Below are 16890 nucleotides of genomic sequence, written 5' to 3'. Positions count from 1 at the left end.
ACATTTTGAAAATATTTAAAGGTGATACTTTTATGCATGTTTTATTGCACATGCAAAATTGACAACTTTATTATTTTTTTTAAAGTTCAGTAAAGTTATATTCAGTATCTAAAATGACAATGAACCATTTTATTATTCACCTCAATTTCTATTCGTTAACCAAATATAAATTCATATTTGTAAGACCTCATGAAATTCACCAGTTTCCTAGAATGACCCATATATATAGTATCAAAACCGAGGAGAGTTCTCTGAATCGACTGTGTCCCGAGGGGCTGTTATGTTTTATCTGTCCGTTTTTTTAATGCTCATCCCACCAGCATCAACCCACCCCCCCATCCGCCCCCTTTTCACGGAAAAAAGGCGGGTCGGAAGCGTCACAGTGGGAGAAAAATCCACGGCCCATCATCAGATGCGTGGAGTGAGCCGAGAGATGCGCGTCCACTGAAGTGAGCTGGAGAGACCGGAGGACTTGCTGTCACTTCCACAAACACCGTGTTTTTTTTATTTTTCCTGGATGAAGTTTACGAACCATTTGGATATTTTTACCCCGATCCAGGTTTAAGACAAGGACCACTTTGCGCACGTGAAGGTAGGCGCACTTCTAATAGGATGATGTTTGTCTTGTGCGTCTCTCCACTGATGTGGGGAGTTTGTCAGGAGGAAAGCGGGTGATCCGAGGTGAATCCTGACACCCCTCGGGAGACATATATATCAAGACCGAATCGTGAGAAATAAATGAATGGCGAGAGGAAGCGTCGGAGCGTAAAGTTTCGGCTCAGTGAGTCCCGGCGTCTTTTGCGCGAGCTCCAGACGAACCGGTCGAGGCTCTCCTGCGTGACGCGCAAAAATGTATACCGCTCGATCTATAATCGATGGATACATTTTTTTTTGGTCTTTATTGTAAAGTACAGCGACTGCCACCGTGTGTGAAGCGAAGGAAACGGTGCAGAGCTGCTGCGTGGATCGACCGTTGAAGCGACACAATTTATATAACGTGGATTTAAACTCGCATTAGGAATAACTTGCTTAAATAAAACAATTTGACTTAAATCCAAACGCAATTCAACTTTTTTCAATTTGTGCATAAATAACTAGAATTCAACATTTAATTAAAAATAAATCCACTCTTTTTAACCATTAAAGCTGGTATATTTTCTACTAACCCCTCTGGGCTACACTTGCAAGCATATAAAGGTCAAGTTACATCATCACCCCTAATTTAAACATAAAATATATACTCTTTTTTTTTTTTTTAATACTTATTCTCAAATGGCTTGTATGCTCCTGGGATCTGCCTCGACTCTCTGGACCCTATTCTGTCAAACAGGAGTTCCTGTAGGAGTGGACACACTTCCGATAGTCTCTTGTCCGTGTTGACTGATGTCTGATTAAATCATCGCTGCAGGCTGTGTCTTGCTATAGACAGGCAGTTTGGGACTTGGGGGTCTATAGTGCTTTATGTAGGGGGGGCGGCGGGGCTAGGCTGTATTACAAAACATGTCAATGACACTGGATGCATCAATGCATCATTTATGGCCAGTCAGTGACTGTATCCCATGCCGGTCTTCTCATATCCTGCTCTATTTAATAATTCAAGGAGTATATATCCTGGAAAAAAAAAGTGCTTATTCTAGCATGAGTACGGCTCTATCAAGGGCCACAGCAGGTAGTTGATGTGACCGTCATACATGGCACTGCTGTCCAGGTTATGGACATGTATGATTCACACATACCAGTTACATAAGGCATTTAAAGCCATTTCAGTGTTCATTTGAGCAAGACACTTGTCTCTAAAGCATATATTATCTCATTCAAATAAATTAAAGTTCATGTAACAGTAGTTATAAAATAAGTTTGAGATTGTTTTAGCCTTTTTATATTAGATCACAAGTTGTTGTTTTTTGACTCTGGACAAAATAATAGGGGTAAAAGGATTCCTGACTGGGGTACCTGGTTTAATTCTGGATCAGGGAAATGCGTTTTTATTTTAATTTCGCCATAGCTAACACAATTCCTGCGTCATTGAAGGTGTTATGAAGAATACCGTTTTTTTGCTTCGTTGTATACGTTCATGCAAAACACACATCTTGCTGTACTTTTTGTAGTTTTCAATGTTTTTGTCACCGATAGTAATCAAAAGGAAAATTATAGAAAATGATTTTGCTATTATATTATTTGTAGTATTTAATCTTATTAAAAAAGTAACACGTTTAAGTCAGTCCAGAAGGAAAATGCTTTTGAATGGGTTAGCCTCCTCAGAAAAATATAATTTAAAATGATTGTGATAATCATTTTTTTTAAACTCCATGATGTAAACTTTACTGCAAAGATCTTCCAGTTTATTGCTTACTTTACAGCAAGACAACCATTGTCAGCCTTGGTTGAGCTAGATACCCGACTCCTCTTTCAAACATCAGACAACAAGTTTGTTTTAATTGGCAATTTTTTTGGGAGGCATCTCAAGTTTCACAGGGAAACTGAGCCTGCTTATGAGGGGGAGAACAAACACAGCATTTCAATAGAAGGTAGTTCAGATTGACACGACTTTATTTGTGGGTTTGTTCGTTTTTTTTTTTTTTTTTCTCTTCTTACCTTTTAACCCGACCGCTGTCTCTATGAGGGTGTCTCCAAGTAAACCAAAAGCATGCCACCCAGTGTTGCTCTGAAAAGGGACACACATGCGTACACCGAAAGTGCATTAGAATAGGTATCCCTTACGAAAATTCAATAGCTGCAGCATGATTAACCATTCAAGGCAGGTGGTTAAAGGGCCTATTGTGTTGCACGGGTCTGAGCGACTGTCGTGACTACGCTGTGTGTTTGTCTGTCCACGGCCAAAACAATTGCAAGGGCAAAAGGCAGCACGAGTACACGCGTGGGTCGGGTTTCGTCAGGGGAATCATTTTAAGCAAAGTTCATTCAAATACAGGCAGGAAATAATGGCAGAATATGTTAGTTTTTGGCAGAACACCTTCATATTTTACCCTTAAATAACCTCCTGACAACCTCACGTCCATGTTATTTATGATATAGTATGTTCTTTTTAAATGTTTTATATGTTAAATGTTTTATTTCAATTATTTTGTCACTTTATTTTGTAGAAACCACCTTTATACTTTATGTGTTCTATTATTTTGCATTTTTGTTGGAGGTATTCGCTTTGAGTGATTTGTTGAATAGTATAAATGTGCTGGAGGAGTCTTCTACTTTACACACCTATTGAAGGTGTGTAAATTAAATGGTGACAATGCTATATCGGGATCTTGTGACTCACACCTCCTTATTGATTGCCCACTCGCCTTATATCATAAGGGGAACTAGCTCTTTGATGTATATGAACCTGGTACCAAGAGCTTCCTTGACTGGGAAAACTTAATTTAGTCTCTATAATGATTATCTAAGTTTCAAAATACAAATGATGCAGTCCAACTGCAGACCACACAGCACCAACACTTTTCAATGGCTTTTATAAATCATATATTAAACAGGTGAAAGAGCCATCAAGTTGTCTCTAAATATAATGACTGGCTTTATTAACCCATCACTATTAAATTGGCAGTAAGAATTTTCCAGAGTATGATGCTATGATAAGTCTTTGTCTCTTCGTTTGTCCACGTGTTTAATGTTTTATTAACTTATATTATACCTCAGGTTCTGTCTACCATAATGCCCATTGAAGGTTAATAATTAGTTTTTGTTTCTGCCTAATGAGGTCAATACGTTGAAAAACATTCACCTTCTGGACTGACTTAAAATGTTTATTTTTCAATAAGGTAGGACAAAAAATAGATTAGCAAGAAAACAAGATGCATGTTTTGCATGAACACTAATATTGTTACTACAAAAAGGACAAAGGAAGTTTTTCTTTGCCACTGCCACGCTGTCATACACTCATTGTTGAGTTGCTGGGATCTGTTTTTATTCTCTTAAATATGGTCTTAATTTAACTGTAAAGTGAGATAACTTTGTTATAATAAGACACTTTAAATAATATGTAATTGAATAAAATTGAGTGGTAATTGCAGAACAATTGTTTCATATGCGCTTTTGAGATATTTCTCAATATCAATATGTCAGAAAAACCTCTTGATGAAATTAGTGTATTGTGTTGTTTAGATTAAGTGCACTAGTGCCAGTGTTTGCATCTTCCACACTCAACTGTCTCAACAATGACACATTTATTAGCAATGGTTGGATGAAACTTTATCTTTATTTCTGCCATATTTTAGCCTACTTTGTTGCACAAATCTACTGCTTTGAGGGCGCCACCTACTGAGCCTTAACATTATGAAACTGATTCATGAAGTTCATCAGCCCTTCACTTATATCTATGGAGGAGATTTGGTGGACAGACGGGTAGAAGAAAAGAGAAGATGGTTAGAAGGACGTGGAGAGGGTATTTGGAGTTAAAGTAAAAATTTCAGGTTCATGTTATTCAGACCACACACTATTAGTCATGTAATTAAATTGGCATCATAAAACAATACTTAATTCTCTACAGAAACTGCTGTATTTCCTGTAATATAAGAACAAGACATTTTTTGTGGTGAAGTGGAAGTGGTCAGCTAGTTTACTAGTAGTACATGGTTCTCAAGTAGAACATAGATTTCTGGTAGAACAGCCTTTTAAACCAATCCTTCGACTCTATTGGTAGTTTATTTGTCTTGGAGGATTCCATGTTGAGCAGGATGGATGCTCCACCATAATGAACCAGTTTCAGTTCGAGCTTGTCTGGGAGCCTCCTGGACACGTCCCTGTTGAGTGTTTCTGGGAAGGCGGGAGATGCCCCAGGCAATACAGAATGGATTTCATGTCATATTTGGCCTGACTATGAAAGAGGGAGTAGAAAGTCTAATTTTCATTCATAGACTGCTGCCCTTTGAACCCCCAATGAATTAAAAGGAAAGAAGGATGAATATTAAAATGGTCATTAATGCTACTTGTTGCCAAAAATTGCTTCTTGGCTTCTTATCAAACTTTTAATAAATAACCTCTTTTCAGGACAAAATTAAACATTTATAAGTTTCACTTTTTAGTTGCACACATATGCAGTGATGGGCTGATGAAGCTTTGTGAAGCAATGTTCTTATTTTTCACGCTATATACGCTCTATAATCTTTAGCTTTTGCTGCTCCATTGAAACCTTACGTTGCTTTTAACTATATTAATAGTGACACCTACTGACCCTAAACCTTTTCATCAAGCTTCATCAGCTCATCAACAGTTATCGTTGTACAATGACGTGACTTTGCACTTTCCATTTTCTTGCTGAATAATTCCCTAATGATGTTTTATTTTCTGTTTTCTAGCTCTCTAAAGGCAGCTGAAGCTGGACATCAAAACATGGGGCACAGATCAGATTTATTAATGAAGGCCCAGCGCTTCAATCCTGGAAGTCGCCTCAAGGAGAAAAGACAAGATGTAGCTTTCATTCACTGAAAGAAACCTCCAAGGATTTCCTTTACATTGCACAACCATCTTCTTGAATAAATCAGAATTATACTTTGCATATATACCTCCAGATTAAACTGAAAAAGGGATTACTGTTATTTGCTTCTGGACAGAAAAGCCGTCATTGAACGCTTTGAGGACCTTAACATTGTGAAAAAACACATTTTAAAAATGAATCTCCACAGTCTACCGAGCCAAGTCCTTTTAATGCTAAGTACAGTTCTTTGCCTCACCACAGGCTTAGAGTTCACCGGCTCTGAAGGTCAGTGGGCTCGCTACCTGCGCTGGGACGCCAGCTCTAGAAGTGACCTGACGTTTCAGATCAAAACATCACAATCCGAGGGCCTGCTGCTATACTTTGACGACGGCGGATTTTGTGATTTCCTGCTCCTCACGATATCCCAGGGTAAGCTTCAGCTCCGCTTCAGCATCGACTGCGCAGAGACCACCATCACCTCCGGCAAAAGGGTCGACGACAGCCGCTGGCATTTTGCCGCCGTCAACAGGCACAACTTGCGGACTGGTTTGGCAGTGGACGGTCAGACCACGACGGGAGAGGTGCGACCGCTGCGACAGTTCATGAAGATTATCAGTGACCTCTTCCTCGGTGGGCTACCAGGAGACATTCGTACGTCGGCCATCACTTTGCCCTCTGTTCGTGACCTACCCCCTTTCAAAGGAGTCATCGCGGACCTCAGCTATGGGAGTAAGCTGCCCACCCTCATCAACAGTCAGAAGGTACGCTTGGAGATGATGGGCCTCTGCACGGACAGCCCTTGCGAAAACGGGGGAATCTGCTCGCTGGCTGACGGAGAAACCTACTGTGACTGCTCAAAAACTGGATTTGTAGGTCGATACTGCACCGAAGGTAAGAAAGTCAGCCTCCTCTTTAAATGAAATACCGTCTAGTAGTGATGGGATGATGAGGCCCTCTGATGCTCTTTCACGAAACAGTGTGAAAGGCCACTAGAGTACACCCTCAGTGAAAATGAGGGCAGGTTTCATTGAATCAGTAGATCACAGCAAATGATTATGAATAGAACTTTGCAGGAGATAGTGACGTCTAGTGGCCTTTTAAAATCTAGACACTTTATCATTAAATTATGTGTTGATTAAGCTTCATGAAGAATTGTCTTTATTTTTAGAGAACACTAGATGTCACTGTCTCCTGCAAAATACATTCCTTTGGAGGACTATTCTTTAAAAAAAACATATTTTTATAACTAAGGGCGCCACCTGCTGCGCTCTGAGAAACACGACACTGCTTCATGAGGCTTCATTAGCACATCAATAGCATTAAACAACCGATGCAGTGTCATGAAGCCTCATCAACCCAAATCACTACTACCTTGGTTGGTTCACACAGATTTTTCTGAAACGTATGTTTGTATTTTTATAACGTAGCCAATAAGCGTCAAGGATGTGTTTTTCATGTTTGCCAATTCACCTCAGGGAGAGGTTGTTGATTCGTAATGAGTAAGAAAAACTTTCTGTTGGAATTCAAATCTATTTTAATCGAGCGTCCTCTTAATGGAACTCTAGCTGCTCAAATTGGAAAGTTTGCTTCCTGTCACTTTGTTGCATGTTTTACAGCCCGAACTTCATTGCTAAAATGGTAAATATGCTTTTTCTGCGACAGTGTTGGGGCCTCGCCATTCTGCCACGAGCATCTAACTTGATTAAATAAGTAAATAATATTCATGGATTTCTCAATTCCGCTCTGTAGCTTGTGCGCTTATTTGAGAGAGTCGTCACATTTCATTTGGGAGTTTGGATGCGAAGGTGATGTGCTCAGCGTTTCGTCTGCCCTCGCAGTTATTACTTGTGATGAGAAGGATGTGCTATTAGCTGATATGACTAAAACTACAACGCTCTTTTCTCCATTAAATCAACTTCTGATCCTGCAAGGTGTTGCAGGAACCCCCGAGGTACAGATTGAAAGCTTCCTCTCAATTTCCTCTTCCAGCCTTCGTAGATAGAGTCATCTGCTTTTTTTCTCCGGGGATTCCAAAACCATGCGTTGTTCTACAATAATCCATCTTTGTCTACATTTTAATATACAGATTTACAAAGCTTTATTTTTAAATCCTGTATCATCCATTTAGCTTTTTTTTCATGAAAAATCCAATTGTTTCCTACGACAGAGAGGTAGACAATTTATTTCTCATGAGACCAGATTATGTCTGTTTTGAGCAAACGGCTGAATTGTCCTAAACATATTTTACCATCAGAAATAGCAGTTAAAGACAATTTAGTTTATGAATGAGAACAACATGAAAGCTTGCAAGAAAACCTATATTTGTAAAATAAGGTAAGGCATAGAAAAAGAAATACTATTAGACACCATACTATATAATATACTGTATATATATTTTTTTTAGTTGTTTTTTGTTGAGTACATGAAAAATAACCTGATTTCTGTTTAATACTCTTCTTTCCAATGCTTGGTTCTTACCACTGATATTATCAGACCCATATCGATTCTCCTCCACCCTCAAGTAATGATGTTACAGAAATGAATACAGGGGGATGCTCATTGAATTCTATAGCTTTTCTACTGTATAGTATGTTTCTTGTATATAATGCTTTTTGATGTATTTTTCAATGTGTATGCTCTTTCATTTTCTGCCATCTATTTGGTTTCATAATATGCAGTTCATTTGCTGCTCAAATGAATCTGTTTGGAGATTTAATCCCAAGTGCTAGCCTGTGGCTTTGTTAGCGATTGCACGCAGTGTGCTGGTTGCAGAGCAGTCAAGCGGGAGATGTGGACTTGCCCCTTACTCACTTCTTCCCATTTGCTTATTACCTCTGATGGACATATGAAAGGGGCGGGCGTTCGATTCCAAATGAGGTCATCATATATAATGGGCGAGAAAAACTGGTAATCATCTAATGTGTACGACCATATGGTGAGGGCGAAGAAAAGAAAAAGTAAAGTATTTAAGAAAATGTTTTTAAAGTTATACTACATTTGAAAAAAAAAAACCAACAATTTATTCTAACAATATAAAGAAAAAAATGTATATTTATTTATACAGTATGTCAATAATATTTATGAATTAAATATTTACAATTATTTTGGACAGCAAATACATTAAATAAAATTGTCATCGGATCAAAAACCACACAATTATTTTAAAAACAAAAAATGTGTGAATATAAAAAAAACAGTATATTTCTCATAAACTTTGTGGTGATATTGTACAGCGATTGGACCAATCACTTAATTGTTACCTGTCCTCCAGGAGGCGCTCTAACAGGAAGGGCAAGAGGGATATAAAAAGAGGGGGAGAGATAATGCATAGATGAAGACGATAGACGATGAAAAATCACCAAAAGCTGAAATCCAACTGTCAATACTCAAGAATAAAAACATGGCTTCGATTGTATTCTATCCAGCTGTGTTACTGTCGCGTTATAGGTACCGAAAAAAAGTATGTGAATATCACATTATAGATTATCGACAGGTGCGTATAGTGTATTTAAAAATGTTAATTGTGTATCAATCATGCCATTAAACAATGATTCAAAAAAGGAAATGCAAAATATATAATAGTTGACCATCATTAACGGAAGTTATATCATCAAAAGGTAGAAATTCAACATTTCTACGTGGTCGTTTTCACACTGACCTGATGGTCAAGAAGACTTTATTTGGTACTTGCTTTGATCCAGACTCATCAGACTCTGTGATAAGTAGCTGTAGCCACGTGGACGTGGTGAAGACAAATTGACTCCAATTCTCTTCTTCTTTTTTTTCGCGTAACCACAACATCCGTGAAAACTTCCCGTCACAGTCCCACCCCTGTAAGCCGAGCAAGTTGGCACATCATCTCCTCGGCTCCACTTCCCGCCGCTCATCCCTGCCTTCCTATTAAGTGATGTGGCTGATTGCTGATTATGCCACAGAGACAGGAAACCATAATTAGGAGGATAATGAGGACAGTGACGGCTAATTTGTCTGTAAAAAAAAAAAAAAAACCCGCACAAATACTGATGCCACGTCACGCGGCGGGCGCGTCTCGGAGCCATCAACCACATGTACGCATATGTTGACTATGCGAGGCTCGCCCCCGGAGCTTCGGAGTAAACGATCTGACTTTTAGCCATTTAGTTGCGGTTAAACGTGACCAACTGCTCGGCGCACCTGCCTCTGACGCAAACTGTTGATTATGCTGTACATTAATGAGGCGGGAAAGCAATCTGTCAAACCTCTGAATATTTATTCACTGTTTTATCGCATTGAATAAAAGCAGGTTCGCACACACTGGAACTCTGAATTTACAGCACATACACACACACACACACACACACACACACACACACACACACACACACACACACATACATGGTAAAGCCCCCGAGCTGCTCGTTAAAACAGGCAGATGGTTGGTTGACTGACTGAGCGAACTGGGCCTCGGAAGCATTTTGCCAGTCTTGTGCTTAATTGTAGCCTGCTAGCCCACTGGCCTAGAAGGCGGATTTGATACATTGGCTGGGTAAGAAAAAAAAAAGAAATGGGATCTGAAAACGAGATAACTGAAAGCACTGGACGCTGATTAAAAAACGACCTCTCCATCAACCGCTCTGGATAAAAAAATAAATTCCTCTGACAAGTTTATCGAACGAAACACAAAAAACGGCTTGAATCAAGATTCATTCACTGCTTTACATTTGTTGTAATGATGTTCCCCCGAAGTTCTGCACTGACCACAAGAGGGCCGTAAATATCTAAAAGACTTCTCAGTTTATGTTCCTACCCTGAGAACTTTAAAGAAACGACCAATTGAGGACCAGAGGCTTCTTAACCCTTGTATTATCTATGGGTCGAGGTGACCCGGAAACAAATGTGGTGTGTGTTGCCTCTGGCTTCCATAACAAAATATGCAGTGGAGAAGGTCGTTCACCGAACCAGAAGCAACAGAAGGGATACCTCAAACACATTTGTTTTCAGGCCTCCGGGTCACCTTGAACCTAAGATAACAGAATGGTTCATGCAAATCACAAAAGAATTAAAGAATTTGTGACATAGGCTTAAACAAGACATCGTAAGAAAGAAGAATTACAATTGTAAGTCAGATAATTGTTTAGACCTTTTTTCGTTACTTGGAAATAGTTTTGAGCTGCTAGTTGTTGGTTAAAAACCCACACGTGAGATTTGAGAACTGTTTGTAGCGAGCTTGTTAGCTAAAAGATTCCTTTATAGCAGCGATTCCTTAAAAGGTGAAATGAGGCATTGATGGCTAAATATTACAGTCATGAAAATGTAATTGTAAAATAACAAAGATAAAATAAAAATAAAATAAATCAGACATTTAAAATATTAGGGTAAAACATTTTTTTATGGGAATGAGAACAGGCTTATATGTTCACATGGATCACTGGACCGAGCAATATTTCGACATTTCTCGGCCAAAGCTAAAGTTCTTGTTTACTCTAACTCAGCCGGAATCACAAAGCAGGAAATAATGGTCACCACGTCCCAACGGTATTAAAGTAGTGCAAAACAACATCAGCAACACTTAATCTCAACTCAAACTCAATTGTTTCCCATTTAATTGGTGTTTGAATTTAGCAAAACCTTGAGGAAAATATGAGATACTTTCTTCTAAATATTTAAATACAGTTTCTTTGTTGTTTGCAATGTTTAACTGTACCTTTAGGAGCTTTAAAAAAAAGTCACTTCTCATGGAGAAGTATTTACTATTGATGGTCGGATGAAGCTTCATGAAGCAGTGTCATTATTTTCAGAGTCAACTAGATGGCGGTCACTGCACTATTTTTCTTTTGTTTTGGACAAATGTTTTAATGAAACATCACATCATTTTAAAGTGATGGCGCCACCTACTGACCTCTAAACAACATGACACTGTTTCATGAAGCTTCATCAGACGCTGAAGATGGAAACAACATAGGATAGATTTTACATTATTTAGAGATTTTTTTCTTTTTAGTTCAAAATTAAATATAATAACGGTAAATGCAATTCAAGACGTACAATTTTGACAACATTGCATCTAGTCAGAATGGGATATAAAATTGGATAAATAATAAAACCGATAAATAATTAAAGCAGGAAACACATGTCGACTTTTATCCCTCATAGAGGAATTAGTCTTGTCAGGGATATTTACTGAAATTAGACACCGATTGCCACTGATACATCTCCCTTGTCAAATTTTGGCTGCCAAATTCTCGCTGCAAAATCTCTGGCGTGCTATTCCTGTGGCGCCATCCTTAATCTCCGCCACCGTTAGCTTCGCAAATACTTCAGCCATGTCCCTCGTACTTTTTTTATCGGTTCCTTTTGAATGCATTACAGGTACGTAGAAGGGGACTTTGGGTGGGTCGTTCAATAGAGGCCTGCAGGGCAAGCAAACTGTTAAGCAAGTGCTGAAATGGTGCCTTCGGGCTTAGCTCTGGGGATTAATAAACACACATGGGAAAAAAAAATGACAGTTACAATAATCTTACTATCAAAAGTAGGTCAGCGGGAAAAAAAAAAAAAACGTTGCAGGGATTCGCCTGTTTCCAGCGCAGAGGGCATGTGTCTAGTGCCCAAGCTGGAAATTATGTTTGGATTTGAAGCTGCTGGTAAAATAGAGCAGAGGATTACACCCGGACCACATGTCCTCAGCAGCACATTGGCTTGTTCTGGATGATGTCACATCTTGAGAACAGGGCTTTATCAAGATGGGAACATAGTTTCAACCACGCGTACGCAGATTGAAGAATAAGCGCATACATCCGATATGTTCGTGCGGTTTAATTTCGGTCGCTGCGCTATTGTCCAACACGCGGCTTCCACTGCCTCCCATCCCCCTCTTCTCGCCTGCACGTCGTCCTTCCTTTCGCCAATGTCATCCTTGTAGGAGCAGCAGCCATTTTGGGCTCTCCCTTAAGGAGACTGGACTGAAACCTCAATATATCAGCCATTGTTCTGGAACAAGTCTGCGATCCAAAATAATTGAGGTCTTCGATCTTCATTTTTAACAACATGAACCTCTTAAATAAAGTCGAATTATATTCAAATAATTGCTTTGATAGAATTAGGTCTGAATCCTATTAAATTAATTAGTAAATAACACAAAATAGCTAGTTATTACTTTAACCAGTAGCTGTTCTAATTTGCTTTTTAGCTGCCCTTTTCAATTTTACTTAAATTCCAAATCCCTTTTTTCCTCAAAATCCTGGCAAAACACATTAACACTGTTTTAAAATTGATAGAATATGACTTTCCGTCAACAGGGAGCAGAAATGGCTCCAGAGTTGACCTTTAACTGTCTCTTTTAATGTGATATTTCACCAGGGAAAAAAAAAACAACGACCAAACATCCTCCTTATTTTAGAACATCAAACGCAAGGTGTGATGATGCCGATAAAACTCTTCCGTGACCTTACTCGACGAACTGTGATGTCTAAAACCAGCCACGCTGGCATGTTTTGATACCCCAAAGGTCTCATCCGGCATCGAGGCTGCAATTTTTCGCTGCGAGGTATTGACCCCTGCGTGACTTATTTTTCACTCCGACTCTGGATCTAAGAATGAGCATCCCCCTGCAAAGAAAAGGAAGATATGTTGAATTTATGTCAACAGCGAGCAGGAATCATCGCCTGCTAGCTTTGGGAGTTTACAGTGTGGAGTAGAAACGATTTGGGTCTGATAGGAAGCATTTCACATCCACAACACTAAATCCTTGCCTCTGTGGATTTATGTTTCTTTCTCTGCGATGTGATGCGCTGAATATTATGTTGCCAATATTCAACATTTTGAGTGTCACTCAAGTTTTAATGTCAATCTCCTTCACTTCTTCAGAGAATGGATTCGATTTTTGACTCTCTCTCCGCAGCAATCTGTTCGAGTCCTTCAGCCTTGGTTTTTTTTTTATCGTACATGTCAAGAGGACTTTGCTCCTTTTACATGGAAAGGGAATTATTATACGTGTGATTCTTTCATTGCATGTTACACCCACATGCAATCAAGCTAACGTGTGCTAATCAGAATCTTTTGTTCTCTTTCCGTCGTCTTTTCCTTTTCACAGCAGTCCAGAGAAAATCAGGTGAGTTTCTCCTTTTTTTTTCTTTAACTTAAATATATATTTAAAAACCTTATTCAATCATTTTACTATATAATTAATTTCTGCAGGTCCCTGAAACACGTTCTAACCATGATTAATAGCCATAGGATGTGACATTTTTTGAACTTCCAGCATGCGTTTCTCTTTTCTTCTGTGATATAAAATATTTAGGTTCTTACAGCCTAAATAATTATTTTAGTCGGCCATGATTTGGCGTGTAGCAAATCATGCAAAGTGACAATACAGCATCCGTATTGGTGTGTGTTTGTGTGTCCTAAAATCTTTCTTTGTTCTTGTCTGATTCTTTTCTTCAAGGCCTCGCACACCTGAAGGCAGATCAAGGTACTTCTTTCTTTCTATATAATTCATGGTTGACCTTCGGCATGGCTTTATTTTTTTTATTACACCATCATTACATCATCCCTACCTGTCTGTGTGCATTCTTTTTTTTTTGGTTTGTTGTTGCTCTGGATAAAGCAAACACACTGTTTGTCTGATCCAGGGGAAAAGAATGCACGGCTTACCTCGACTCACCTTTGCTGTGTCTCCTAACCTTTGTCTCACACAACGTTTTGGAGGCTTACATAATTGTTTGCTTCTCCCAGTACCACGGCTTATCTGTCCCGACTCCGCTGCATTGACCTGTGAAGTGTGAGGGGAAGCACCGAGGTGCAATCGGAGTCAAATGGGATTAAAAAGAAACTTGGATTTTGATTTTGGATTCCCTCACAGGTGTCAGCCCGAATCATACAAGAAGGTTACGGAAAGCAATATAAACATCTATTGAATGATATCAAAAAAAATAAAATGTGAAACGTTTTGGTATCATTTGGGGGCTAAACATAGTTAAGTACTCATGTCAACTTTAAATATACAGAATATATACTTTCAACTCACACTTCTCTTTATTTCACCCATAATATCAACACATTATCTTACTTGTCTTGTATTTACTTACTTGAAAAAAAGTATTTTTTGTTGAAACCTTGCTCTAAACAACCAAATAATATGCATTTCCAAATAAAGTGTAGTCAGGTTTAAAACCCAGATCACAAGTTTGACACATAACACATACATTTGGAGAATCTTTGTTTGTCAACGGCTTGTTATTTATTACCCCAATTCATTAACATTTTATAATTTTGAAAGCAATGTTAAATTTCCTTTTCTGAAAATGGTATCATTCCCAGGCTACTGAATGCACCATAGTGATCCTTCCATTAGTACAACACTTGACCATTTTAATCAACATTAAATATTTACTTTTATTTTGTAATCGATATCATCTGTTGTTTTAACTCTGTGTTATCATCATCATCATCATCATCTTTTAAGTTGCGTTATATCTTGTGTTTTCCTCGGCGAGTTCACATTAATATTTTATCCAAATTTCCGTCGACAACGATTTAAAATTGTGTGTTACATTTATGTGATGAAGTTAAAATTGACCAAAATCATTAGCTACAATGCATCTCATGCAACACACTCAAGCATTCATTTAATAGTTATGGGCTGGATTGTTGCTGAAATTGCGACACACACACACTCTGTATCTAATGATGGCAGAAGCTGTTTTTTCAAGGGACACGAGTGACTTCATCTGAAAAGGACATAGACATTATAAATGTCTGTGTCCTTTTACATGTTTTATGTTGGAGGTGAAACATTTTTTTTTTTAAGCAACACATTGACTCATAAGGCATCTTTGCTCTGCACGATTCCTGCATGAATATTTTTGCATGAGGGTGTAAGTCAAAGATGCAAAACCTTCCTGTGGACTAATGTTCCTCCTTGTCTTTCTCTGGTTTCCTGCTCTGGATGACCCTCCTCTCTATTTTCTCTGGCTCTTTCTACCACACGTGCTGTAGGCAGAAACAAAGGTACAGAAAAAAAACAAAAACCCATCACACTGTGCTTTTGTGTTGTGAATGTGGGCTTCCTGCAGTCATTATCGCGTAGAGTAGCGAGTGACTGAGAGCATTATGTACACTGCGATCACTAAGTGCTCTTTATTTGTTTTCTTGTTTGTCTGCAGTTCTGTCTGTTTCCTGATGAACATAAATCATTTGCGAGACAAACTTGTGCGTGTTGATCCGAATGCCTAATTGGATGTGACTGTCGACCGCGGCTCAGAGAAAGCTGATTGGCCGATTGGACTTGACATTTGCCTTCATTTAAATGAGGTCATAGCCGTGGCCCTTGTGTGTCGCAGTGATGCAGAGAATACACTCATTTATCAGAACAGTGAGATGAACTGTGCGCTAGTTTGCTCATGCATCGGCGAGGCTAGTGTGTGTTGGAAGTTCATTAGGTAGTAAACACAGTGTAGCGTTATGATGGGTTTCTTTTCCCCATCAACTGTAACTATTGTTTTTTGACCTTCAATCAGTTGGCTGTATACAGTAGGAGGGGTCTCAAATCAGTGGCATATTTTGTTGGCTGTCATGAATGTGGCTCAAGTGATGCAATTTTTAATTCAATTTTTAATAACCACTGAGTGTTTGTGTCGAGTAGATTTTAGAGAACCACTACTGGCTTCTAGAGTTTAGCTGATTCCATTATTTAGAAAAACAATAACTTAACCACGGTACAAATCATGCAATAACTCAAATGCTATTAATGTCAGTGAAAACACTTCAACATTAACAATTTTCTGTTTGTAAAATTTACTCCTGACCAGAAGGATATAATTCAGTAGAACCTGGACGGAGTTTAACTCGTCCGCTCACGGATAGACTTCCTCAGCTGTTAGACAGTCATTTTTGTTGTGTCAACGTCCTTCACAAACATTCAATGTCTAACAAGGACAGGAACATATACAGAATGTCTTTGGTTCATACAATCACAACTTAACTTGACCGATGCTAAAGCTAATTTTTGCAAAGCAGAGATAAACAAGTATGAGAAATAGTACGTACTGTACAAGTATGAGGGTTGAAAGATGACAGTGTTAATTCACTAAAATTGTATATATACCAACGATCATGACAACAATAGCTAAATTAGATAAGATTTAATACTTAGAGTTACCTGTTCCAGTCAGAAAACATGTTTTGTTTTTCTAACATTTATTCATTTTCATTGCGTTTAAATGTTAGACCGTAATAAGAAGTTTGCCTTCAATATCACTTATAGTTTGTAATTAATAGCCAACTACTGTGAAAACCCATTATGATGTAATAATGGCTTCACACCTCCTCCTGCCAGCTGTAATAACGCCCTGCTTCGTTTTATACAACGAGTCCCTTGGAGGTGGAGACTCCCGGGATTGATAAGGCACGGTGACCAACATCAATGTTTGACCAATGTCAGCAGAGTGGGTCTGGTGATGATAAACAATATTTCATCTCCAGAA

The 16890-nt window shown here is 38.6% G+C and overlaps 1 protein-coding gene across 1 annotated transcript in view; it reads left to right on the top strand.

Annotated features, from left to right (window-relative positions):
• Positions 1–474: 474 nt before the first annotated feature.
• The window catches only part of nrxn3b (neurexin 3b), a 252380-nt gene continuing 235964 nt past the window's right edge, over positions 475–16890 (top strand). Inside the window, exons 1-4 of the mRNA XM_087806280.1 lie at positions 475–592; positions 5313–6322; positions 13500–13517; positions 13851–13877. Of these exons, the coding sequence (XP_087662406.1) occupies positions 5626–6322; positions 13500–13517; positions 13851–13877 (742 nt within the window). The 5' untranslated portion in view covers positions 475–592; positions 5313–5625. The remainder of the gene's footprint in view (positions 593–5312; positions 6323–13499; positions 13518–13850; positions 13878–16890) is intronic.

Source organism: Callionymus lyra, chromosome 13 (genome assembly GCF_982586985.1).
Source record: "Callionymus lyra chromosome 13, fCalLyr1.hap1.1, whole genome shotgun sequence".
Lineage (NCBI taxonomy): Eukaryota > Metazoa > Chordata > Actinopteri > Syngnathiformes > Callionymidae > Callionymus > Callionymus lyra.
Note: the sequence above shows the minus strand (reverse complement) of the source record. Positions and strands in the feature narration are given on the sequence as shown.